At 40.1% G+C, this 27,607-nt stretch overlaps 1 protein-coding gene and 1 long non-coding RNA gene across 10 annotated transcripts in view; one reads left to right on the top strand and one right to left on the bottom strand.

Annotated features, from left to right (window-relative positions):
• The first annotated feature begins 3,308 nt into the window (after positions 1 to 3,308).
• The window catches only part of ptprz1a (protein tyrosine phosphatase receptor type Z1a), a 191,532-nt gene continuing 167,233 nt past the window's right edge, over positions 3,309 to 27,607 (top strand). For all 9 annotated transcript variants that reach the window (XM_047388581.1, XM_047388629.1, XM_047388611.1 and 6 more), the window contains exon 1: positions 3,309 to 3,542. In XM_047388581.1, the coding sequence (XP_047244537.1) occupies positions 3,482 to 3,542 (61 nt within the window). In that variant the 5' untranslated portion in view covers positions 3,309 to 3,481. The remainder of the gene's footprint in view (positions 3,543 to 27,607) is intronic.
• LOC124882313 overlaps positions 27,367 to 27,607 on the bottom strand; it is a 47,938-nt gene continuing 47,697 nt past the window's right edge. Inside the window, exon 3 of the long non-coding RNA XR_007041866.1 lies at positions 27,367 to 27,413. This is a non-coding gene — a long non-coding RNA (uncharacterized LOC124882313). The remainder of the gene's footprint in view (positions 27,414 to 27,607) is intronic.

Genomic DNA, 27,607 nt, shown 5'->3' with positions numbered 1-27,607 from the left:
TGGAAAAAAAGGCCACGGCGGCCCCAGTTACCGGGCACCGCGCCAACCGCACCCCCAAACCCTTGCATGGCCACAAAGAAGTCCAGACGGCCAGCCCCTCCATCAAAGCGGGGCCACATCCCAATCAACGCTGGCTAAGACCCCCCTGCCGGAGCCCGGCACCCCTCAAGCTGGCAGACCAGGGCCCAAAGCCAGGGGCCGAGATCCAAGGGAACCCAAGCGATCCCGAGAGAGCCGAAACGCCAGCCCAGCACCAGACAATCCCCAAGACCTGATCCCCATCCCCAGCCTGACCCGACTAGAGGGCCCACTCCTTCTCCCGGCCTCCAACCACAGATGGGAAAGAGCGAACGAGGGTGTGAAAAGACCCCCTAGCCTGCCTCCGCCAGCTCAAATGTGGTGTTGATGCGTGTTGTTGTACTGTGCATTTAAAAAGAGAAAAAACGGTGGGGAAGAGGGTCTGCCCCAGCCCCAGTAACCGGAACCAAGACAAGGAACCAGAAACCGAGCCGGAACCACCCAAGACCAAACAACTCCCCCAACCATCCAAGGCCAACCACCCATCCCCACCCCAGAAGGAAACTTACACCCACCCCAACATTCGAACAACTCCCAGAGCACATAAGACATTGGACACCCAGGTTGACACTGCCCCACCCGCAGACCCTACTCCCCGCCAGCAGAATGTGCTCCTTGAAGGAAGGAGCACCTTCAATGAGATGCGACCTACCCGCCAGTTTCGGAGGCCCTTATGCCCACCGATACACCAAAGGTCCCCGAGCCAGGGCCGGGCTCCCGGGCATGCACCAGCCCAAAATTTTAATATATCTTTAATATTTCTAGTATGTGTCTCTGTGTGCATCTCTGTGTGCTCCCCTTTGCCTATCAAATTGCTGCCGATACACCATAATATTCCCACTAAGAAACAAAGAAAGGATTATCCTATCACATTCTAAAGTAGATTTACTGTGTAAACAAGGCTCTGAAACATTCAAATGCATTCAGCAGCAGTCACCCCCTTGAGCCAAAGGCCACCCAATGGACGCCATCGACACCTCCATGTCAGGCCAACCGGCACTCCACAGCAGAAATCAAATGCTCAGTCTGCCCAGGGACAGCACCCCCCGTGCCAGCATTCCCATACCCGTCACCCCCCGACACAGAGGCGACAAAGCCCATACCCCTTATGCCACAAGACACTTTTGTGATGTCACCATGATGGCAAAGTGAGAGGCAGACTGGGACTGTGTACTCCAGGCCTTTTTGTAGGTCTTCACATACTTTTAGCCAGGAGCAGGTGGACAGTGCCAGAGAGCATGTAGATAGTCATTAGGTAAATTTCCCATTCCGTTTTGGATAGGTGTTAGTAAGTAAAAAACCGTTTCGGAATAACCTTGTGTAGTGTGTTCTTTGAAGGATGTTGTATTGTATAAGCTAAACGTTGGAGTTTTGGGTCATTCTAAAAGTGTTAGAGCAGATTTTATCTTAAAAGTTAAATTCTGTACCTGTAGATAAATTGATGTCCCACTTACTAGGAAGTGAGATTGTTAAATCCACTTCTGAAAATTGTATGTAGGATTTTAAAGTAACTTTGGGGTTTAAAGGGGTTAAAAAAATAGGTCTTGGTAAAGGAAATTCTAGGTTTATTTGTTCCATCTTAAACTTGGAACAGATAATAGATTTAAATTGGTGATATTCAAAGAGTTTATTTTTATCAATGTCATATGCATTGTCTGGAACATTAAAGGGTATGGAATCTTTTCCATCAAATATGCCATTTGAATCATTTATTCCTTTACTGTTCTATGTTAAAAAAATAAGAACCCTTTTGCAGGATGTCTGGATTGTTGAAAATGAGTGTTTGTCTGCACTGGAGAATTGAAGACCTATTCCTGTTAAGATTCAACAAGGTACTTAAACCAGACGGATGAGGCAAAGACTGACCCCCAACCCAGAGGGGGCAGTTTAACTTTTTAAGGTCCAGAACCATGGCTTCACACTTAGAGGAGCTTACTCTCATCCTGGCTGCTTCACGTTCAGCAGCAAACCACTCCAATGCATGCCGGAGGTCATGACCTGAAGAGGCCAACAGAACCACATCTCCACAAAAAGCAAATATGAGATTCTGAGGTTCCCAAATCAGACACCCTCCAGAAGGCCTTGAGATCTTGTCCATGAACACCAACAAGATCGTGACAAGGGGCAGCCCTGGCAGAGTCCAACGCACGGGAAAAGGCTCAGCTTAGAGCAGCTCTGCTACATGAATCTGTGGAGCAACTTGGGGAGGTAAAAATGGCTCAGTTAGAATGGGTTTTGACAGAAATTTTTAAAGAATCGTTTACCGGAGTCAGATTCCTCGTTTGTCTGTACAAACTTGGCAACAAAGCTGATTCTGATTTATTTTAATCGGTTATATCACAAATACTGATTATCTTGACAACTCTACTGTTTTTTATGATAGTTATGATGACCATTACCATTGGTGTCTGACTCAGTTGCATGAGAAGGAATTAGATTAAAGGGCTAATTAAGTGTTTTAAGCAAGTCTCGTACACATTTCAACATCTCTAGTTTAAAATAATAAATGTTTAGACTGGTCAGACCTCAGCTAGATAATTCTACTCTGAACAGAGATTCTCCAAACCATTTTTATGCTCTGTTGGTATTGATTGAGAAAAGCGTGAAACTATAAGACCAAACTGGAATTAATTATTCCATTGATGCTTTTAAAACAGTTTGATTTGTGAAACTTCGCTTCTATGTGAAGAAAAATGGATTATTAGTTTTCTCCAAAAATATCTATTATATTTCTAGAACTCTTTTTACAGTTTATTTATATTGATGAATTCGCTTTTTCTGTGACATAACCTGTGGTTGCTTGTGTTTGGTGTAGGATGGGATCTTCACTTATCTGAGATCAAAAATGACATGTATTCCATTTTATCAGTCTTTGGCTCTTTTCCACCAATATCCCTGGTTTTCTTTATTTTTCCTTTTGATTTTCTTTTCTTCACAGCACACTTTAGTTTTACTTCATTCTCCATCATCCCCTTTCCCACTTCTATCCCTCTGTCCCGTCGCTGTCTCCTGTTTCCTCGCATCTTTTGTTTCGCTTCTTTATTTGCGCACCTATTGTTTTGGTTCTTTATTTGCCCCCATTAGCTATCAGCTTAGCTGTGCATTATGAGTGTGAGAAGCGCTGCTCGGGCTTGTGTGAAAGAAATGGAGCCGGCGTGACCTCGAACTGTGGGCGGTGCAGCGCTTTAGTCTGCCGGCTGCTCTTCACTCAGAACGGAGGGAGGAGAGGGTACACACACACACCCTCACAAACACAGGCAGCCAGACCACAACAACGAACAGCGGCGCAGTTAGGGCAGCATGGAGCTGTAACGATCTGGGACTGACCGGGACCCGTTCTCCATCAAATGATCCCACTTTGATTTCAATTACTTCCCCGAGCTACGTGCGTTTTCCCCGCAACATGGAGACTAAAGGCTGCTGGCTGCTTCTGGCTGCGTACTTTATCCTCATCTGCCAACAAGGTAAGCCATACTGTGGGACGTGTTTTCACTAGACACATTATATTGTTCTCTCGTTTAAAGGGTATTTAAAAAATATACTGGCCAACTTTTAAGGTTATTGCGCAGCAGTCCCGGGTGCGCTACTTCGCCAGAAACAAACCAATGCGACTGAGCTGCCTCTGAGTTTGGATTAGACTATTTTGCTTAAGTTTGTTCCAGTTAAACAGAGGGCTGTGGGTCTTGGTAGATTTATTTCTCTCCTTCTTGGTTTCATCTGTGTGTGTGATGTCTCCTGTGTTTTCTGTTGGGAATCACCCTGTGGTTCTGTGGGATGATAGACTAAAACGTTGGGAGGAGCAGATCTCCTATCAGCTCCAAATCGGAGCTGTCAAGCATGAAAAAATGGTTTGGACGCGGTCTCACTGGTTCATTAAGGTTGTCAGAGACTCCTAATCTTTCTGAAATAACAGCCATAATCCTCCAATGCTTCATAGGGACACCTACTCTTAACAGCGCATGAATTATCTTATTTCTAAATTAAACGTTTCTGCTTCTGCAGGTCAGATGTCACAAGGAAGAGGGAAAACAGGCCTCCATGACAGAGAAGTGTATATCGGGATTGTTTTACTATAAGTTAACATGAAGACATCCAGAGTTAAATACCTAGTAAAGGATTTTATCTCAATAAGAAATCGGTCTTGATTATCCCACTTTCATCTTGGCAGCAGCCCAGCGAGGTGCTTAAAATATTTAGTTTCAAGTTTGACATCTGAGAAAGACAAAACAGCAAATAAGAGCTTTGGGAGGCCCTTGACAGTGTAGCATTTTAAAAAGCCAGACACTATCCAACTGCTCTATCAAAAAAAAAATTCTTTTCCTAAATATGTTTGGTGAAAATATGATTTAAAGAAGATCCTAACTTTGAGTAAGCACACCTACCATGCTTTATCACATTTGTGAAATTAAATCAAATATTGCAAATGGTCAATTGAATACATGGTTCTCAAATGGGGCTTGTTTCAGCTTGTTGGTTTGAGAGCTAGATGTGAATACATTAATTGATGATGATGTGCTAATAAGCACCAACAGCCAGAATGCTGATTGTTAAATCTTTGCTGTAGGAGAAACTGTGGAGAGGAGAAAGTTTGAACTTTCTGTTCAAACTGAAGTGACGACAGTGAACCAGTAAATCATGTTCCAGTGCCATATTACCTGTGGAGTTTGCCAATTAATTGACCAGGCACACTATTATTAACCTTACAAGCTTATAATGTAGTTCTTTGCATTTTGTACCTTCAAACATAGTACCCACATGCTCATTAAGTAGAGCACTGTATGAAATATTTATTGACATTTTTACATTGGCTTTCACTAAGTTTTATGTGCAAGGCAGCCATAGTGGATCTTTAGGGTTGAAGTTAGTAGCAAGTGCCTCACTTTAATACCTGAAACTCTGACCTCATGTGACCTTTTCCTTATTCTTCTAAGTTTTTTATGAAACTTTATGACAATACAACAAACTGACAAGGTCCAGCTACTGCTGTGTTGCTGTTTTATGTCTGTCAGTTTAATGATACTCGGAACCACAGACTGCTGCTCTGACAGAGATGCTCATTTCCTCCTGCTAAATGGTGCATTTGATTTATCAGGTTTGGGGGTCCGGGGCCATTAATGGGTTATAACAAACTGTTTACGCTAGCTGTAGCATTATAATAATGATCACACAGATTCTGTTAAATGACTTTGGGACATTTTAAAGGAAACTACACCCAACTTGCCTTGAACATCTTGTTAATTAGCATCAATACAAAAATTCATTGGATTCCTCAAAATTAAAGGATTTCCTGTTTGATTCATGTAGAATTTTGACAGTAAGTGGTGTTACCTAATTCTAATTTTCTTTGAACATAAACACATATTTATATTTTTAGCTGACTAATTTTAATATCTTATTATTTCACAATAAGTCACAGCAGTTAACTACACTTTTATGATGAATGATATGATAAGATACAGATGATAAATGTTTACGTGTTCAATTAGGCTTAAGGATATTGATTTATATTCATAATCTACATTAATTTTGTGTTTTAGGCAAAGCTAGATGGCATAAATATTGTCTGGTGAGTAGTGTAGGGAGTAACGGCGTTACAAAATAACAGCGTTAGTAACTGCATTACTTTTTCCGTAACAGAGTAATCTAACTAATTACTTATCTCATTTCCAGTACGCCGTTATGATGTTTACAATTTAACGCCACGCGTTACTACAACTCAATAAGCGGGGTTTAATCAGAGCACAGTCAGCTGCTGCGGAGAGATCGGCTTTTCTCCCGCAGCTGCAGCGAGTGTTTTTTAAAGTTCTTCAAGGAAAAAGCAGGAGGTGGGGGTGGGGGGCACAGACAAATAGCGACATACGTGACGCAGATTGGCTGAGAAGGCATCAGGTAGGCAGGTTTTCACCAAGCAGACAGAGAAAACCAACAGCAAGAGAGAAACGTGACAATGGAGGGGAGTCTTGTAGATTCAAAGACAGCTATTGAAAGATGAAAGTATAGGCAATATTTCACATACGTTGAAGTTAAAGGCAGAAATGTGCATGTGATTTGCAAGTTATGTCCGGGAACAAAGAAATTATCCACGTCTGTGACCAGCGACTCCAGCCTTATGAAGCACTTCACATCGTCTCACCCTTCCACAACGCCTGTAGCTTACAACCCGAGCCCTGCTGCAGTCAGCGCGAGCTCCGACTATCCCACAACGTGCAAACAGAAAAGGCTTGATTTTTCTGGTCAGCAACTGATAACATAATTTTAGATTCTAAAATGTAACTGAATAGTTACTTTGTCTAGTAACTAGTTACTTTGATAGCACCATTTGGGAGAAGTAACTAGTAACTATAACAAGTTACTTTTTTAAAGTAACGTTCCTAACACTGCTGGTGAAACTTGAAAGAGACTTGTTTCCTCTCTCCTGGCTGTTCAGAATGGCACCACCTCAGAAAAGTGATTGCTTCTACTCTTATGTTATGACAATCAGTGTAATGCCCAGAAAAAAAATTTAACTGCTGCTTATCTATTTAGAAAGGAATGACCCTGTTATTGCTAGTTATCTAACATAGGAAGATTGAAAGTGCTACTTTCATTGCGTCACGGCAAAAGCATCTTTGGTCAGTACGAACACTGACTCCTGCATCTTATGAAGAACAACTGAAATTCCATAAACAAGGTAAAGCTAATAACATGACGTTTCCAAAGGTGGGGTACAAACTAGACAGGTCAGTATCAATTGTTATGCAAAAAAAAAATGGTAGAACCCGAGTTATGTTTTAAATTGCAGTTTTGTTAAAAGCATCCAATAAACTGTTCAGTTAAAAAAAAATCTGCATTTTCTATTATTTCATGTATCAGAGTTGAAAGAGTTAACTTTAGAACACCAAAAATATAATTCTTGATATGAGTATTCCTGAGACCTTTACCTCCCCACCACTAAAGTTAGTACTTTCTTTAAAAACTGCAATATCGAGTAAATCTGTTGCTAAATATTTTACACATTCTCTATAAAACGAAAGATTACATTGAAAGAAATTGTAATAATTCTAAAAGCAGTCAAAGCAAAAAAAAGACTTTCAAGTGGGAAATGTGTTTTTCTGCTTACCAAATGTATGTATTTGCTTGTGATAATCACATGACCAGAAAAACCTGAAGTATCAAATATATTACAATACTTTGATGAAAACCAAGCAATGTTTCAGCATTGTGTTTTGATTAGTTCAGATCCTCCAATAAATTGTTTATTTTTTTTAAATCAGAATTTTCTGACAGTTGTTTCTTAGATCAGGCCTTAAAGGGTTAAATGACTTTCAGTCATAGGAATAGATGGGAGGATTTGTTTAAAGCTGTAACTTTATAATAATAATTATGCCTGGAGCCCTAAACCTGACAATTTAAAATAAAAAAAATATACATTATGGTGTTTTGTCATATGAACGTTTTTAAATATTCAGCTTCTTTTGTGTTAGACTGCCAAACAACAACTCTGAGGAGTTGTACGATCTGGGATAACAATTGAAAAGTCTTAGTTAGAACTTTTATTTTCCAAATTTCAAAGCGGACCTTTTTTAAGTTTGTGAGATGAACACAGTACTCACAAAAGTGTGTAATTCATCACCAGCTCCTATAAAGTTAAGCTGATGTCAAGTGTAATGCGTGATAGCATGGTAATTTGTCTTAGTGCCAGCCTTCACCAAAAGGACGAGACACTGTGACAGTGTGAGAGCTCAGAGTGGGTGAATGGGTGGGAGAGTGGGTGTGGAATTTCTGGGTTTCTTCGAGCCTGGAGGCCTCACAGAGAGATTGGAGTGCAGGTTAAGCAGCACTCCTTCTTTCATTAGTCTTTCTCAACATCCCAGGCCTCCCAGCATCAAATACCTAACTAATTGCCCAAAGTATCAGTGTACCTGTTGCCTTCCTCTGTTCCTCTAGTGCCCCCCTTTGAGGTGGGGCACAGAGCTTGGAAAGTGTTGGGTGTATGTATGTTTAATCATTTCAAAAAAGGCTTCAATGCCAGACATGTTGTTGCTATGTTCTGCACAAATACTATATAAAACATACTAAATAATGACCAGAAGTGAAGATGATGCTTTATTTATAAACAGAGGTTTTAGGTGCAGTTGGGATAAAACCTGCCTTAAACCAATATTGCTATGGAGACCAACATGCACATGCAACATCCTGAAAATTATGTTTAAACTGGAATAAAGTATTATTTGTCTTTTGAGCAGCAACAGGGTGGATTACAAAGCTAAAAGTGTGTTGTTCATGTGTGAGGGTGGTGTGTGGTGTTTATGTGTGAACCTTCATCCACAGCTGTGCAACATCTATATATTGTAGAGCGAGAAGCGGTCAATCCCCATAACAAATCACCAGTCACATCAGCATCGTAAGTCGGGAGAGGACAACTGTGATGAAATCACTTGTTTTCAATGTGATTCACAGAGAGAGAATAATCCAGGTGGATGATTTTGAATTGTAAAAGAACAAGCTGATGAGCTCAGACTTCAAAGTTGAGTGTTTTTGTTAAACATCAAAATAATTGTGACTTTTATTTTTACCTGCATTCAAATGACATATTAACAACAAAGATCAGTAAATAATTGATAATCCAAAATTTAGAAAGAGTCTCTAAAGTAGTTTTTATAAAAAAGAAAGACATGCGGTTTCTTAAGTGTCTTGAAGTCAATGGTTTCTTATTTGTCGAGCTAGAAAAATTTGGTTTGTCTATTCTCAGCAACAAAAACAGGATATGGGTCACTCTTTCTTTACTATTTGTCATTGGATGTCAGTGGTCCTATTTCCTATTAGATTAAAGTTAAAGCAAAAACTGTAATCACCTATAAAAGGTGACTATTTTGTGTTTAATACATCCATGTCCAAGTATTCAGTTCATTGACCCTCTAAAAAACAACCTGTAGCTACTACATCCAGACATCTGATCCATGGACATGGGGATGAAAGATCCCAGTGGCTGTTTGTTTTTAAGGAAAATAATAGATCTGCACTATTTAACCAACAAAGAAATGATAAATTAAGGTTTTCTTCTTCTTGTTTGATGCTACAAACACTAATGCATTTTATGAACAGGCTGATATATACGCCATTGAGCAATTGTACCCACATGATATATTGTACATTGTGATACAGAATCCCTAAGGAGAAAATAAAATATGGAGAAGTACACTACCTGTGCACTGCTACACCTGCTTTACTCATCAGGTCCTTTAGATGTGCTGTAGTGCCACATAAGGGTGCGAGTATATGCTTTAAAAACGTTTGAAGAGATGCTCTTGGGAAGGTTCCCCACCCTTCCATGTTTTCCTCATTTGTGGATAATGGTTCTCACTGTGGTTCTCTGGAGTCCCAAAGCCTTAGAAATGGCTTTGTAACCCTTTCCAGACTGACAGAAGTCAGGGACTTGGTTCCTTATTCTTCTTAAATTTTTTACACCGAGCCATTTTGTGTGCCTTTTTGAGATCTAGAAATCTCATCATGTTGTCAGAAAGGTTCTAAGTTATTGGTTGATCCTGCGGCTCCAGCAGTGATCCGGTCTGGTTGTGTTTAGTGAAACTGTGTATTCTGGACAACCACAATTAATTCATGATTTAAAAAGGGACAGACTACTATTTTCCACATAGCCAGGTGGTGTAGCCTTTTTCCTTAATAAATGAGATTATCACTTGCAAATTGCTTTCGGTATTTACTTAGGTTATCTGTGCCTGATATTAAAATTAGCTTGATGATTAGAAATATCTAATGTGAAATAAAAACAAGAAAAACAAAAATCTGTAAGGGGGCAAATACTTTTTCCCAGCTCTGTATGTTTGCCGAAAGCCTGAAGACCTACTTTTTCTGAGCATGTCTGTGGTCGGTTGCTGTAGTTAATTGGCATGGTAATAATGCTTTTTACAATGTATTCCCTCTAGCCAGCAACTTTATTTTTTGCTATTTCATTTTTTTTCTGTCATCCTCTTTATCCTTTGCTTTTCTCAGCTCTTAATCTCTCATTTTCTTTTCTTCTTTTACATCTTCGTTTTTGATAACTGGTTTCATGCATCGCTCCCCCTTGACAGCAGCACAACTTCATTCATTTGCTGTCTTCTCTTTTTCTTTTCACCCCTCTAAGGTTTTTTAATCCTCCTCTTTATTTGGCTCCACTCCCATTTCTGGGTGTGTGAGGAATGTAGGGTGGTGTTATGGGTGGACATATTGTCCCTGTTGATGCCTGCCTGGCGTTCTGCCACATCGCCGACCCACCCTCTCCTCTACCTAATCTCCTGTGGTCGCTACTCTTCAGGAGTATGCTATGGATAATGGTGGCTTATCCAAGTGGCTTTCAGTACCTCTGACAGGACCCCTCACCCAGGGCCTTATGTTGCAGAAAACAAGTGAAGCCCCTGTAGAGGAACTTGTGGAGAGCCATTGGATTTGGCATCCACTTGTCAACTGGCTGCAAGAGTTTGGTCTCTGTTTGATCTCGGACCTTCAATGGTCCTTATCTTAAGGGCCATAGACCATCAAAATGCTACAAAGAAAAAGCTATGCAGTAAAAGGCCATCGATAAAAGGCCTGCATGGAGGACATGAGTTGGAGAAAGTCCTAAAGAGTAAAACGGCCGATACGCTCCTTTTCTTTTCCATTCACCCGCTTAGGGTGGGGATCTAAGCAGGTGAATGGAGAACTGTTTCAAGCAGATGTTAGCTCGCACAAAAGGCCTTGATGGGCTTCATTGGGGCCTTTCTAGTATTTACAGAAGATTCAGATATCATGAATTAGTCTGATCTTATTATCCAGCTCAGCTTCCACTGAGTTCAGCAGGAATGAGCTTAAATCCTCAATCACCAACATTACAAGCTTAGAGCAGCACGGGGTCACGCTCTACATCACCATGTCAGTCAGTGTAATAAATTAAAAGAAAAGTCACAGTTTGAAAAAAACCAAGGTTAACAAAGGGTTTCAAGATCTCCTAGGAAAAATTGCTCTATTTTTCTACTGGTCATATGAGAAGGCAATAAGTCAGTTGTTATAAAGGCAAGGCAGGTTTCCTAAAGGAAGAAAAAGAAAACAAAATGAATCCTGTTGTTTTATTTCACAGCATTGTCACTCAGGTATGAAATATATTGTGTTGTGATTTTTTTTGCAGTATTTTTAACAGGTATTTCTAATTTTTACAAGTTTTCTTTTACAATTGTGTACATGCTTGTAGATCACAATAGTTTTATTTTTCTGCATAAACTGGAAAAATTTCTAAAAAAGTGTCAAAAGAAAGAAAATGAGTACAAGGCAGCTGAGAATACACCTTAAGGCTCCAGAAGACTTGTATGAAATATGATGCACAACATAACGATCACCAAAGAGAATAATAATGATAGCTGTCAAAGTGTCAAACTCACATGTGAGTTCATAAGCTGAGCATGTACATAGTAAACAGGAGAACGTCAGAAATATTGTCTGAGACCAGTCCAGCACCCTAGGGATTCTTCAAGCACTCAAGCCCAGTTGAGTCTGGTATCAACTAATCCTGACTCACAACTAATGAAGGTGGTCCCATCAGTGATGACAAGACAAAAACTCTTAATTCAACCAGAAATTTTAGAAAGGTACAATTCTGGTAGTATTCAGGTACATATGGTTACTGCTGCTCCAGTTCTGACCAGCATGTCTGTTGGCTGGTGGTTGGAAGTAGTTAAAATACTGTTATAGAATCTGACAGAGGATTGGTCAAATACTCTCTTGTGCTTTGAAAAAAGAAGTCACTTCTGGAGCTAATTATCATGGGTAACAGTAACATCATGGAGGGGGACTGCTTGGAGAAAGAGGTTATTGATTTAATATAATTAAATCAATTAATGCACTGCTTATTCATGGACATCAGCAGAAATGTTGTATAGACAGAGACAACAGTAAAACAATCCATTTGGCTGTTGAATGTCGTAGTCGTGGCATAAACTGTGTTGCATCCTCATCTCTCAGCTTTGTCTTGTTTCCTTCCTTTGAAATCAGATTTACAACTCTCCTCAGCAGGTACGCAAGAAAGCAACATCTTTATTGTGATTTAGCTTGTGGGAATACATAAATGTTTCTGCTGAAGCAAACAACATGCTAATGTAAAACATATTGCAAAAAAAGACTATTTTAAAATTTGGTCAACTCTAACATGGTCACTAACATGGTTACTAGAAGCATTTGGTTACATAGTTCACATTGCTCGGCTGTAGCCAGACTTGTAGTTTCATTTTTCTGCATAGTGCAAACCTTTATCATTTAGGCACCTCAGGGCTGTTCTCTGTTCTGGTTGGAGTAGTTCTCTAGAATTCCTCTCTTCTGTAGTGCTGACACACCTGGGTTGTATTGCAAAGATGGAGATGTGAAAAGGCTTACTTTTTTGTCCATGTGGCTCATCATCAAGGAGAGCTGCGTGAACCCTGTAAAAGATTTATCCCAGTAGTCCAAGAAATTGGAATATATAGTATATTCCAATGTATTTATTTATATCAAATAACTAAAGAAATCCTGTCTAAACTGTAAATACAGAAAGTGATGGCCATAGCCTAAAGATTGGATGCTACACTGGTTAGTTTGTTGCTGTTGTTTCCACCATAAATTGCTAACAGAATTTATTGCACTTTTCAGTGCTTTGGCATTAATTGAGTCTCTTTGGTGTTTTTAGCAACAGTGAATATACTGGGCTATTGTTTTATTATTTATCTCTAATGAGAGTCTTCCTCTATTGTTCTGGTCAGCCTGTTGTTTGTTGCATTAGTTTATTAATGTATTACGCTGACCCTTATGTTGCATTTAGAATCTGTTCATGCATTTATTCACAGACGTTTCTGCATTCTGTGCGCTTGAGGACAGCTAATGTTCTGCTAAGCTCACTGATTGTGGAGCATTCTCAACTGATTTTGATCAAATAAAGTGCCTGGAAAAAGTATTCACAACCCTTGATGATATCGGCATTTTGTCAATTTACATCCACAGACTGCAGTGCATTTCGGAAAAATTATATAATGAAGAGAAGTGATATATGGTTTAAAATACTTTTTACAAATCAAAACCTGAAATTGTGGCATGTATATGTATTCAGCCCCCCTGAGTCAATCATTTTTAGAACCACTTTTTACTGCTGTTTTGTGGCCCGAAAATAGCTGAAGCTCAGTCAGATTGGATGGAGGGCATCTGAGAGTAGCCATTTTCAATTGAATTTAGGTACTGGCTTGGACTGAGCCATTCCGACACATGAATATGGTTTGATCTAAACCACTCCATTGTAGCCCAATAGCTGCATGTTTAGGGTGGTTGTCCTGCTGGAAGATGAACCTCCACCTCGTCCTCATGTCTTATGCAATCTCTTACAGTTTTCTTCCAGGATTGTCCTGGATTTAGCTCCATCCATCTTCCCATCCATACTGATCCACTGGAGAAAAGCATCCCCTCAGTGTGACTCTGCCACTGCCATGTTATGCTATGGGGATGGTGTGTTCTGGGTTCTTACAGCTTTTTTTCAACAACGTTTTTCTCCTTGTTACTCTTTTATAAAGGCCAGATTTGTCAAGTGCATGACTAATAATTGTCCTGTCAACAGATTCTCCCGTTTGAGCAATGGATCTCTGCAGCTCTTCCAGAGACACAGTTAGAAATTGAAATGATCATTAACTGTGACTCTGGAGAAGCTGCCATCTTCTCCACAACTTTTTTCTATTGTGTTTGTTAGTCTTTGAGATGCTGTTTGCTCTCTGAAGAAAACTCTGAGGCCTTCAAAGATGAGATTTCATACTGATGTTAAATTACACATATTAGGTATTGTTGAAGTGGATTTAATGAATGGGTATCAGGATAAAGGAGGCTGGATACAACGGCACCCCACACTTTTTAGATTTGTTTTTTTTTTAAACAAATTTTAAACCATTTATGACTTTCCTTCTACTTCATAATTATGTTAACCTTGTATGAATATTATAACAATATTTGTTATAATAGAATATTATAACAAATAGAATACTTACAGCTCAAGTTTGAGGCATTTTGTTCTAAATATTTTAATGGTAAATCAGGAAGCATGTATAAAAAAAAATAATAATAATTTAAATGAGAAATAAAATCATGTTTTAATTATGATTTTTAGTCACATAGTCTCCATCATGTCATCATTATAGGTTAACAATGCTAAATGGGACTCCTTGCTCAAGTGTGTCAAGGTTAGAGAAGGACAAAGAATGAAATCCATAATTTCCTCTGTGTCCCAACCTCCGCTGCTTTTTTCAATTTAGTCATTCCTAAAAATAGTCATGCATCCCCACGGTACAGTCACAAACTGTCTGCCTGTTAATGAGTGGCACTGGTGCTGATGATGTTTGCCCTCTCACACGGAAGCAGCACGATGGCTTCGTGCAAGTGAAAAAGCAATTAGTTCATTGCAGCAGATGAGCAGCTCCTGCAGGCCGGCTCCTGTTGCCATCTCCTGATGATGAAGTGCTGACATGGTGGGGTGGCAGCAGAAGGAGGCGGAGTGTCCTGCAGAGGAACAGAGGACAACTGAAGGGTACTCTAGCCACAGTAAATAGTCCCTTGGTTTGCATGTATAAATTTGTGAAATGCATCCTTCTCCTCTGTGGACTGCCACAGTTATTTAGACCCTTTATCAGTTTTTTTTCTTGGTGGATCCACTATATAGCAGATATAATTTATTAGATATAAACTGCAAGTCCTACAGATGGTCTAGCTATTTGCAGTTGAACACTGGGGTTAATAACTTTATTTGGATGTTTGTCAGCTACTTCAGCTTTTTTGTTTCCGCGATCCACCTTATGGATCCACCTATGAAAAGCAGTGTAGTTTCACGTAGTTTTGGTTGGTTGTGCGTAAGATTGCTTTATAGTAACTTCATTTACACCAGTTTTTCTTTGTGTTTTTTTTTCTCAAACCCCTCACTATATAATGCACCATGTAGTAGATTTGGAGGATTTTCTTCTCTTTCTCTCAGTAAGAGAATTTTTAACATTATTAGAAAACCATGTTCTAAATGTAAACTAGTTGTCATGTGTAAAAAATACATCATGTTCCATGGTGTGTTTTAAATGACAACAAAATCAACAAAGCACAGTGTGTTGGGTAAATAAGAATGAATGTCGAATTTCTAAATGAAAAGAACAGGAAGTACTTGTAATTGAAAGCAGGAAATGCCTTTGGTTAACAAGTAGACATTTCAGAGGTTTATCTTGTTCTAAAATGACCCACAGTTATTTAATGCAGTGTGAGTTAGAGGAACATTGATGTGCTCATTATCCAGAAGCTTTAGCTAATAAAGATTGGTATGAGCCATTAACAGCCCACGGCCACTGGCTGGTAAATCATGCACACCGTTTCAAAGGACAATATAGTGCATTAGCTGTCAGCTAAGGGTCCTGGCTTGGTTTCATGAGATAAAGGCTGGCAATAAAACTTGAGTCTCAGGCCAGAGTCTAAGTCACGTTTTGAGAGCCCGTGTCTAAGGTGAGTCTGAAGTCTTTGTTTTGTGACTCAAGGTGCGCCTTGAGTATGAATCTGAAACTCAACTCACCATCTTTGGCATGTGGACAGGAGGTCCAAACACAGCAGAAAATCTGTGTTTTTGTATTTGTTCCCTCCAACCTCTGGGAACCCTCCCCTTCAATGAGCGCTCTCACTGCTTTTCTTGACCTTCTGCCTTTTGCCTCCCTGCCTGTCCACCCTCCAACCTTGCACACCACCAACTGAAAATGAGAACAACAAGGAGCTCAGCACAACCACCCCCTCCTGTCAACCTCAGCCTCCGTGGCATTACTCACTTTCCCCGGACAAACCTCTCCTGTGTCCTGTCCCAGAAGAACCAGACTCGCGGACCTCACCTCAGTGTTTCAATAAAGCTGTTTCATTCCTCTGTAATTGATGCTCTAGAGTCTCCTGTTCAGTCACCATGACATTCATTTGTTTCAGTAACTCCATCAGTAAGTGAAACACATTCTATAGATTGATTTCACACAGACTGATGTTTTGAAGCCTTTATTGCTGTTAATTATGACGATTTTATGCTTCCAGCTAATAAAACTACAACATTTAAGATTAGAATGTTACATTAGATCAATTAAAAAAAACTTTTTTAAAACAGAAATGTGGGCTTAATGAAAGTATGTTTAATACCTGCTGAAGGGTTTTTATTTTCTAAACGTACTTTTAATCAGACTAAGAAGCCTCTTTTAAATGCATCTTCTAATTTATTGAATATGACTATACAGGTGGAGCTTGTGATGTGAATCTGCTAAGAGAGAGAAACAGTCGGATCACTGAAAATATTTTTTGGAGATATTTTACTGTTTACCAACAACCTCAAGGCTGTGTAGTATTGACAGCATAGAAACAAACAGCAAACAAATCTATGATCAACTTCAACAGGAAAACTAAAGGTGAACCAGAAAGTTGTCCTATTTTATCACTGAGAGCAGTCAACTATGTTGGACCACTTGTCTACTGAATATTGGACCATTTGCACGTTGCTGGACGCCACTATGCCTTTCCAACATCATCGCCATTTTGTACTGCAGGATAGTCAGTCCTACAAAACCCAGCGGCCACTGCGGCTGATATGACGGGGCCGTCCCGGATCTGACGTCACAAGAGGTGATATAGGAAGGCGAACGTTTGAATGAAGCTCTTTCACGTTGGATACCGGACCAACATCTGAAGCATCTCTCTCTGGAGAAGAAGAGGTCCCAAGTGGATTCTTCATTTATTATCCTTCGTTGGCCAACAAAAAATTCATGAAAGAGGTTTCTGGAATAAGAAGGCCAGAAATTTCACTTTGCCAATCAAAGACGTGAGTTTAACACATAACCAAAAAACCACGGAGTTTCAAGGAGATGCAACTTTCCCTCCTTGTTTTGTACCAGTCGACTAGTGACGGTCCATCATAACTTTTCTACCTTTCTGCCACGGAGGTCACCAAGGAAGAAAACGGACTGCTTCGCTATCTGCGGACGCGTGGAACTCTTCACCCCCGCCTCTCTCTCTCTTTCCCTCTGTTCAGAGGAGACAACAACAAGTAAAATCCACCTTTTATTTTTATTTCTTTATTAGGAATAGCTTGGGCAGGACAGAGGAGATTTAGTGCGATGTAGAATCACCACTTAGAGTCTAATGTGTTCTGAATTGTATGTGCATGCCTTTGTCTTTTGAAACGTGATTATTGTTGTTGTCTGAGGCCGCCGAGTCTGCAAGATTGTGGTTTTACTGTGCGAACACCTGAGAGCGAGTGCGCCGTGTGTCTGGACTGCTATAATAACCTTATGGTGAAAATCAACCATTTTCTTTGTCTTAAACTTCAAGTTTTACTGGTTGGCCGCCAAAAGGGTTTATTATCCTTTGTGTGGGCTGAGTTTTACAACCTTGCTGGGGGAAGGTTTATGACTGCCCGTGTACCGCTGAGCTACACTTTGGGAGAGGTGCACCCAAAAGCTTCGTTCAACCATATTCCCCTTTTATTTTGCCATAACTGCCATAACTGCTGGTTTGATCTCATACACACCCACTGCTGTTTTGTTTAATTTTGTTTAGTTAGATATTTTACCCTTTTGTGTAGAACTTTGCATGTTTGAGTAGGTGAAGATCATTGGATCGAAGAGCTGATTGTATCAGGCTGATTGGTTTAATAAATCTTCATGTAGATATAGAGAAGGCGTTTTGTATTTATTTTGTGCAACTGTGATTTGTCGGTCAAAATAAGGTTTAAGTTCCGCACATTTCGGCAGAAACGGTTGATTAAACAGTGACATCTCTGGTAATAGTTATCAATTATTACTGGGTATTTAACGGTTGTAATTATCAAAGGCGTTGAGCCACAATTACAACACCAGAAGACATCTCTGATTTCAATTCATAAATGCGGATTTTTTGGTTAAGAAATTAATTTTCTCAAATTATGATTTTTAATTATAATTATTGATAAATATTAATTAATCAATAATTATAATCCTTACAACTACTAACTTAGCAGCAAAGCGGAAGAGCAATCTTGTCTTCGCCCTAAACCCCTTATGGTGAAGTGTCTCCAAACCATGGCCTGTTGTTCCAGGGTTTTATATCCTACGGCCAAAATAAAACAGTCAGAGGCCCTGAAAAAGGCTCCTCTTACAGAGAAACAGCTTAATTAAACTCTGAAACTGAACAGACAAAGTGCCAACACTGCACCGCAAAGGAAATGAGAGAAGAGAGAATTGCATATAAAGCCCTCTTGCATTTACAAAATCTGCCTAGTTCATGTACTTTTCAGCCTTTGATTAAGATAAAGAGTTTCCTATCATGCCAATAAGTGCAAATTCACTGAATTTGATGATGATGTACCGAAGGAACATGAGGATCCCCGCAGCATTCAAGTCATGTACTTCTTCCACACTGCCAACTGGGGAAAGCAGGCAGTAAACACTAAGCAAATCTACAAATTGTGGCAAAAAAGCATGAATGTTCAAAAAGGTTAATGTTAACAGCTCTAGAGACAAGTGCCTCTTTACTCACTCAGTGAATGGATCTAAGACGGGCTGGTCGGTTTCATCCTTTCAAGAAGTTCCCCACTATCTTTGTTGGAAAATGTTGGACTTAAATGAAGTCTGCCTTTCGGAGAGCTCTGTTCTTTGTGTCTGTTTGCCCGTTGATGAAATCCAAACCTGACTCCGTGAACCATTAAGATATCCACTGCCCTAAAAGTGAGATCAGAGGCTATAAAAGGAATGGATGCATCTATGTTATATTTTTGTCACATGGCGAAGAAAGAAATATCATTGGACATGTCCATCTGCTGCCCTGGTTTCTTGAGATTGGCATCACTCATCAATTTTTCTGTTATAGCTGCTCAATTGCATGTTAACACAAATAGCTAATCAGACAATCGCTTGGCAGCAGCTCTAAAAATCTCCAGAAATAGTGAAGATGACTTGCTGAAGTCCAGAGTCAGCATCAGAATCGGATTTAAATGACATTAAATATGCTTGTTGGTGCTTGATGGGGTAGATCCTGCAGCTCTACTGGGATTCTCCAATACAACCATCTCTAAGTTTCGCAAAAATGGTTCTAAAAAGAGAAAATTCCAGTGAGTACCAGTGGTGTGTCTTGTCAAAGTCAAAGGTCAGAGAAAAATGGGCAGACTAGATCAAGATGTTAGAAAGGCAACAGTAGCTCAAATAAGCACTCATTACAACCAAGGTATGTAGAATATCGTCTCTGAGCCTACAACACATCAAACCTTGAAGCAGATCAAGCTTTTGAGGTGTCGTAGTTTGAATATTACCCCTGATTGACTCTTGATCAGCTGATTCGCAAAATCAGCAGTTGAGGCTGATTGATAACACATACATCTGGCTAGCTTGATGGGTTCAACCACTCCAAGTATTAGGTACTTAGGGAAAAATGGCCTAAAAATAACAACTAACAATTAAACATGGATTTAAACTGTTTATCTATATTAAACACATCAACCTTTAAAAACTGAAAGCTGAATTTAAAGAAGAGGGTTGATACTTTTACCATGTGTAATAAAACCAAATCAGCTGCACAGATGGCTTGTTTCAGCAGTCGTCACACTTGACCAGTTTGATTAGATTAAAATGGACTCCCATTGGTTTTGCTCACTGGTGTGCTTCATTTAAGCTAATGAAAAGACTGGTGTTGGTCAAACAACCGAAGCACAATTGCTTTGAAAGGATGGTTTAGTTTTCAGTTCACTTCCAATTTTAACATGTTCTCTTGGGTTAAGCATGAATTCAACACCTTGTCTTGATGTTATCAATCTGCTCAGAAAGTAATCAGTTAATGAAATTGTTGTTAAAAGAATGACTTTATAATATCTGTATTAGATTTACATTCTGATAGGTATTATTTAGTCAACTCAGAGGTAAGGAACGACACAGTCAGTTATACGTGCAGCAAGGGTAGGTCACACTCTGCAGTGCAAAACTACAAAGTATTAACACTCCTCCCTCCTTATTTATACATGCTTGGTCACACACAGTTCAAACAACATTCAAGGTGGGTGTGTGTGTGTGTGTGTGTGGGGTCAGAAAGGGTAGGGTTCATGTGTCTTGATTTTAGAGAAAGGAGTGAGGATTGGTGCCAGTCCCTAGATGTTGCTGATAATAGCATAACTCACCCTTCTCTCTTATCTCTTTGTCTATGACATGTGGGGGAAGAAAGCACTTAGAGCAGACACAAGTGATAAACAATATAAAAAGTCATAAAAACCCTAACAGTTCCCCCCTGTTTTATCACGAATAAGTCATGAGTAAATACATGTAAAATGAAACACTCTGTGTAAGCACAAACCCACAGGACGGAAAACAGATTATTTTGTGGGAAACACTTACACGGTTCCTCCGCCCTAGGCAACCACCAATCATGGCAGAGTGAAACAATATAATAAAGCAAAGAAACAAAATGTAATAATAAAAAAAAATAAAAGAATTAAAACAAGCCTTGTTCATATCATCATTGCACTTTTTCTCATTTCACTTAAACAGCAACTTCTTTCGATTTTCTGCTATAAGGTCATTTTATGAAGTACAAGTATGAATACACTCAGGCATTGAAGATATATTCATTTACAACATGTCATCATAATCATCTGCTTTTGGGTCCAGTGTTCATCTTGTCCATCTCTTCTCGTGTGATGTTACATCCTGTGGATCCTGTCTTAAACAGAGAAAGAGCCCTGCTACCAGGTTTAAGCTCAGGCTTATCAGTCCTGTCCACATGTCACAGAAAGCCATGCTAAATTTGGCACAGGTCAGTTGTTTTCTTCGCTGGTTTGAGATGTTAGACCATATGGATCAAATCCCTTTGTACCTGGTCATTCCCCTGTTACCCCGTCGGTTGGTTTGGCTCCTGTAACGGTGATATTCGCTTACAGTGGCTCTTGTGGATCCAGGATGGTCTCTCTGCGATTTTCAGAGCTGTTGGTGTGGTCAGAAGAACACGGTATGGCCCTCTCCAGCAGGGGGTGCTCCAGTCCTTTCTGTGAAGTGTCTTAATCAGGACCAGGTCCCCAGGCCTCAGGTTCTCCTGTGAAATTGGAGCAGAATTTACTGGCAGACTACTGGACAACTGTACTTCTTTTGTTTGTAACATCTTATTCATCCATTCAGCTAATGATGTTTCCTGCTGTGCTTTTCCTATGTCATCCATTTCTGATGGCAATGGAAAAGGTCTGCCATGTACTATTTCAAATGGAGTGAGACCAGTTTGATTTGGAGTTATTCTCATCCATAATTTAACCAGAGATAGACATTCAGGCCATGGCCTCCCTGTTTCTTCCATTGTTTTCCTTAATCTATTTTTTATTGTTCCATTTGTTCGTTCAACCAGCCCAGCAGATTGTGGGTGGTAAGAACAATGGTTTTTTAACTGAAACCCTAATGCTTTAGAGCACAGTTCTATTACATTATTTACAAAATGAGTCCCATTATCTGATCTTATGATTTGTGGGATACCATATGTAGGGAAGTAATGTGTCACTAACCTCTTCGCCACTGTGAGCGCATCACAGTGTTTTGCAGGATACATCTCAACCCACTTTGAAAATGCATCTATGACCACTAAACAATATTTCTTTCCCCCTGACCATGATAACTCTATGAAATCCATGTGTATCGTGTGAAAGGGATGGATTGCTGCTGGGAACTGGCCTCTTTTGGGTCTCATGTTCCCCTGTGGATTATGTTTGCAGCAAATAATACACGATCTACAAAAGTTTCTTGCATAGTCAGAAAAATTTATGGTATGGAAATGTAGATTTACTAAGTGTATCATTCCCCCTCTCGACACATGGGAAACCCCGTGTGTCGCATGGGCCGCCGTCTTGTATAAATTCTTTGGTAATATTGGCTTATTTCCCAAATGATAAATGTTATCTTTCTTTATGGCCCCTCTATTCAGCCAAGATTTAACTTCTGCAGCTGGTGCAGATTGTTGTGAATCTTTCAGCACATCTGTATCTATAAATAAGAGATCTGACATTTTCAAAGTGAGGGGAAGCCTCGAAGCTATTTTAGCAGAAATATCAGCAAAGGTGTTCCCCTTTGTTTCCATGGTTTCATCAAATTGATGCGCTTTACATTTACAAAGTGCTATCTTTGCAGGTAGTTGGATAGCTAACAGCAGTCATTTTAACAGATTAAAATGTGTCAATTCTGTTCCAGCTGATGTTTTAAACCCTCTATTTTCCCATATTTTAGCAAAATGGTGAACAGAACCGAATACATATTGGCTGTCTGTATAGATGGCTAGAATTTTTCCTTCATATAGTTCACACACTCTGATAACAGCATACAGCTCTGCAGTCTGTGCTGAGCATGTATGGGGTAGGGCCTGTGATTCTATCATTTTAGTTTCAGTGGTTACTGCATAACCAACTCTGTTTTTTCCATATTCAGCTTTTGATGCTGATCCATCTACAAAGATTATTTGTGAGTTTTCCAGAGGTGTCTGAGAGATATCTTGCCTAGGTTTTGTATCTTCCTCAACCTTTGTTTTGCAAGAATGTGGTTTTCCATCTTCTGCTGTTGGAATTAATGTGCTAGGGTTTAGTGGACCACATCTTTGCAGAGTTATATTTGGTTGTGAGAGTAACAATGAGGTCAACGTAATATGCCTTGCATGAGTCAAGAAAGGAAGTGAAGTTTGTAGCAATATAAGTGACACTGAATGAGGAACTTTCAGTGTGAGCGGGTGGCACAACACAATTTCAGCTGTCTGCTTCACGGCTTCTGCTGCTGCAATGCAGCTCTGCAGGCAATTTGGAAATCCAGATGCCACAGAGTCCAGTTTTTTAGAATAAAATGCTAAAGGTCTGTTTTTGGAGCCAAATGGTTGGGTTAATACAGCTTTCATATAACCCTTACATGCATCTACACAAAGTGTGAAAGCCTGGCTATAATCCGGCAGAGCTAAGGTGACTGTTGTTTGAAGCAGATTTTTTAGCTCTGTGAATGCTACTTCTCCTTCCTTAGTCCATATGATTTTGTCTTTTAATGTCATGTCTTTGCCATAGATCATAGATTGCAAGGGTTGTACAATGGCTGCATAGTCTGGTAGCCATTCTCTGCAAAAATTACACAGTCCCAGAAAGGACATCATTTGTTGTTTAGTTCGTGGTTTTGGGGCTTCTTGTATGACTGTTTTTCTACTACTTAGGAGTGAACGACCATGTTGTGATAACATATGTCCCAAATAAATCACTTTCTCCTTGCAAAACTGCATTTTATCCCTAGAGGCTTTGTGCCCCATCTGGTAGAGATGTTTAAAAACTGTTATAGTAGCTTCCTCACAGTGTTGTTGAGTGTCTGAAGCTATGAGAATATCATCTACATACAACAGGACTTGACTATGTTCAGGCACCTCACAGGTGCTCATAGAGTATCTTAAGGCTTGTGTATATACATGTGGACTTTCACTGAAGCCTTGTGGTAGTCTGGTGTAAGTGTATTTTTTCCCTTTAAACTGAAAGCCAAATAAATGCTGTGACTCTTCATGCAGTGGTACTGTAAAGAAAGCATTGCTAAGATCTACCACTGAGAAATATTTTTTTATCTGGAGTTAATGAATGCAGTAATGTACGTGGATCCGGGACGTCTGGAATCGCATGTCACACTATTTTATTTATTGGTCTAAGATCCTGAACCATCCTCCACTTTCCTGTGCTGGCTTTCTGTACTGGAAAGATAGGTGTGTTGCATGTAGCATCAGGTGCTTCCCTTAATATTCCTGATTTCAACATATCCTGTATTACTGGCTTAATACCCTCTTCAGCTTCTGGTTTCAAGGGATACTGGCGAACTACTGGCCGTTCTTCAGATATTAATTTAACCTTATATGGTGGAAACCCCTTTATAAGTCCTACATCAGTCGATGATTGGGACCTCAGTTCAGGTGGGACAGCAGCTAAGGCAGGGTGCCTGTTGCTCTCTTTGCTTTCAGCTAGGCCATGTATTTGTCACTTTGCCTCATCCAAATGTGTCTTTGGATGAACTTTGACTATCCACCCTAAAGCGAGTTTCCAGATTCCTGTGTTAGGATCTACTTTCCAGTCAGAGCTTGTTAATGCCTCATATCTGCCTCTTTCAGCACGCTGTATAAAGTTTTCTAATTCTTTCCACTGACCCCCCACAAGTTTAGTTAATGACAGATGAGGTGTACTGCCTTTAAACTGTTGAAGATGTCTTCCTGACAGTATGATTGAGGTGGAAGATTTCCCTGTTTTGGGGTCAACATACAGATGCTGTATGGTAACAGTCTGATTATTTTCTCTGTGAAAAACAGTATCATACTGATAATCTGGCCCTGCAGTATTTTTATATCTCATGGTTACATGGAGTTCAGTATCTAGCATGTACTGTGCATCCTAGGAAGTTTGTTTTTCTCTGGTTCTTCTCAGCAGTTCTCGAGCTGTTGGTGTGGGGCCTAGGTCGAGGGACCAGTAATAATGTGGCTGTGAGAGTTCATTTAGGACTAGGGCATCTTCTTCTACTACAGCTTTCATACCTGTTTCTGTTGATACTATATTTATATGCAACTTTTGCATAAGATCTCTTCCCTACAGGTTTACTGGACATTTTTGACTTATCAGAACGGAAGCCTGACAAGTAAGTTTTGTCTCAGGTTCTGTTATTGTTACTGGTGCACTTAGGTAATGTACCTCTGATGTGCCAGCTGCTGATCTAACATGCACTGCGGTGTTAGAATATTTTACTCCGGGTGGAGGTTTAGTTAGCATAGTTCTACATGCCCCTGTATCACACAAACAGCTATATACTTTGCCATTTATTATGATGTTTTTATATGGCAAATCTTGCGTCCTACTTAGTGCTATAAGTTCCAGTGCTGCTTGTATATCAACCTCTTCCATTTCACCATTCTTTTTCTCTGCTAGTGGGGGAGGAAGTGGGGGCTGTGGCTGTAATTGTCAATTCTGGGTAGAATTGGGGTTATACACCCACTTTTCATTACATTCTCTTGCTAAATGTCCTGGCTCATTGCAGATCCAGCAGTTTTCATCTGTTGCGCCAGGGTTTTGTAAAATTGTCCTACATTCTCTAGCATAATGCCCTATTTTCCCACACCTCAGACACACATAACTCTGTGTGTAACTGTGTCGTGGCCCTCCTCCTCCTCCTCTGTGACCTCTAAATCCCCTCCGTCCTCTTTGCCCGCTTGCCCCTGAGCGATGCAAAGCCATTAAACTGTCTTGCATTCCAAACATATCTGTCTTCCTATCTCTCTGTGTTTTATGAGCGTGCTCCGCGTATTCTAAAGCTTGTGTAACAGTTCCTGTATTTTGATGAACCCAGTGTTTATCTATATACCGTCTGAGTTCAATTTTAAGGCCTTGCAAAAAGGCTCTCTTCAACTGTTGCTGATAGGCTCCTGCCTCTGCTTCATCATATGGTATAGCAGAGTTTGCTCTAAAAACACATCTCATCCTATCCAAGAAATCTTGTGGGTCTTCTTCCTCCTTCTGTTTGCATTGTGAGATTTTACCATAATCTGCTGTCTGTATATAAACTCTTCGAATTCTTTCAAAGAGTAAGAGTAAGGCGTCCCTTAAATCTAGTGAATTATGTGCTAGTATGTCACCATTATCATCGCATCCAGTGAAACCTCCTGCTACTCTGCACCAGCGATGACCAAACAGCTGGGTAAAACACTGGAGCATCTCTCTGTCATTAAGATGAAAACTTCCTCTGAGTTCTGTAATAGCGTCTAGAAATTCTTCCACGCCTTCTTGTATCGATGGGATACCTTTTAAAGCAGCAGTTCTGTCTTCCTGTGTCCATGGTCTATATACTAGAATAGTTGGCGGCTGTCGGTGATTAGCGTCACCTATGTTTGGATTTGCTACCTCAACTAGAGGGAATGTGTCTCCCTCTAAATTTATTTCAGATGGATGAAATTTCTGTTCGTGAGCCATTAACGCTTCGCCTGGGTATATGCTGGGGGTAGTTTTCTTATTTTGACTCCTAGTTCGCACTCCTGTGTCCCACCAGGAATTAGGAGACCAGGGCTCACTAGAAGAGCTCTGTTCTTCTGTTTTAGAAGGATTGCTTAATTTTTCTTGCTTACTTATAGGAGTTTTAGGAACAGCTCCTTCTATCTCTCCTCCAATTTGCTGTGCTCCAGCTGCCTGCCCTGCAGCTGTCTGCACGGCAGGGGGCTGAACACCTCGCTGTCTGGATGCGACCACTGTTTCCTCATGTGGGCGCACCAAGACTGCAGCTGTCAGCTTCTCCTGTCGCTTCTCCTCCTTATCTTGCCTCTGAATGTTTCTTAATTTACTTTGTTCCAGCCATTTGTCTGAAAATTTATACTCAACCTTTCTCTTTTCCTTTTTAGTTGGTTTCTTGGTATTCATTATTTCTAATTTTAAATCCCTTTGCAATTTTAAGATATTGTTAATATTTAGTTTACCCAAGAAACCATGTTTTTTGTTCCATCTATGACAGATCATACCTGCTCCTTTTACATAATTCTCCATAAACTTTACATCCCCTTCTAAGTTAGTTAGTTTACTTTGTTTCTTCCCCATGATGTTAAATTTTAGTTCACAATACTATAAATGTCCCAGATAGAAGTTCACTGGCATAAAATTCAAGGAGAGGACATTAACACGCCCTTCTACTGCGACTAATTCGCAGCGGTGTTAATTTTCTGGGATTAAACCCGACCTTTATCTCCAAGAATCACCAATACGTCTTTCTATTCTGGGCAAAAGAAAACACAAGACCAGCAGAATCCTACTAAGATTCTTCCAAAATGCTTAGTCTTCCAAACACACAAAACACAGTCACACAGTTAGTATTTTAACATATTTATGTCCCTTCAGCAATATGTATGGTCGACCTAGTTTAGTTTATGAGCTCTCTTTATTATTTAACACTTAATTTCATTCCCTTCCGGCGGAATGTTACCAACCAAATTATCCAGTTCACTTTACGGCGCCTAGTCGTTTTTAATCTCTTTACGGCGAGATAACTACCTAAATTTATCACTATTTCTTTGCGGCGAAATAACACCTTTCCAATGCAGTCTCCTTTCGGCGAGACACTACCAAACGACTTTTAAGTACTTTTCTTCTTTCATTTATATAGCCCTTACTCTTATCTCATGTACTGTATTTTAAAACTGTCTCACCTCGTACCTCCAGAGTCACTTGGCGCCGAGTAAGACAATAATCCACCGGCCAGATGCGAACGTCACACACCGGGACATTCAGCCACCAGGCCTAAATGCGGCTGTGCGGCAGCACTTAACTCGACGTCAGGCTGCTCCCGGAGATCCGCCAGTCACTGCAAAGAAAGATAAAATCAGTTTAGTTCTTATAATATCCGGCTCGAAGGACCAAATTAATGATAGGTATTATTTAGTCAACTCAGAGGTAAGGAACGACACAGTCAGTTATACTTGCAGCAAGGGTAGGTCACACTCTGCAGTGCAAAACTACAAAGTATTAACACTCCTCCCTCTTTATTTATACATGCTT

This window comes from Girardinichthys multiradiatus, chromosome 2 (genome assembly GCF_021462225.1).
Source record: "Girardinichthys multiradiatus isolate DD_20200921_A chromosome 2, DD_fGirMul_XY1, whole genome shotgun sequence".
NCBI lineage: Eukaryota > Metazoa > Chordata > Actinopteri > Cyprinodontiformes > Goodeidae > Girardinichthys > Girardinichthys multiradiatus.
Note: the sequence above shows the minus strand (reverse complement) of the source record. Positions and strands in the feature narration are given on the sequence as shown.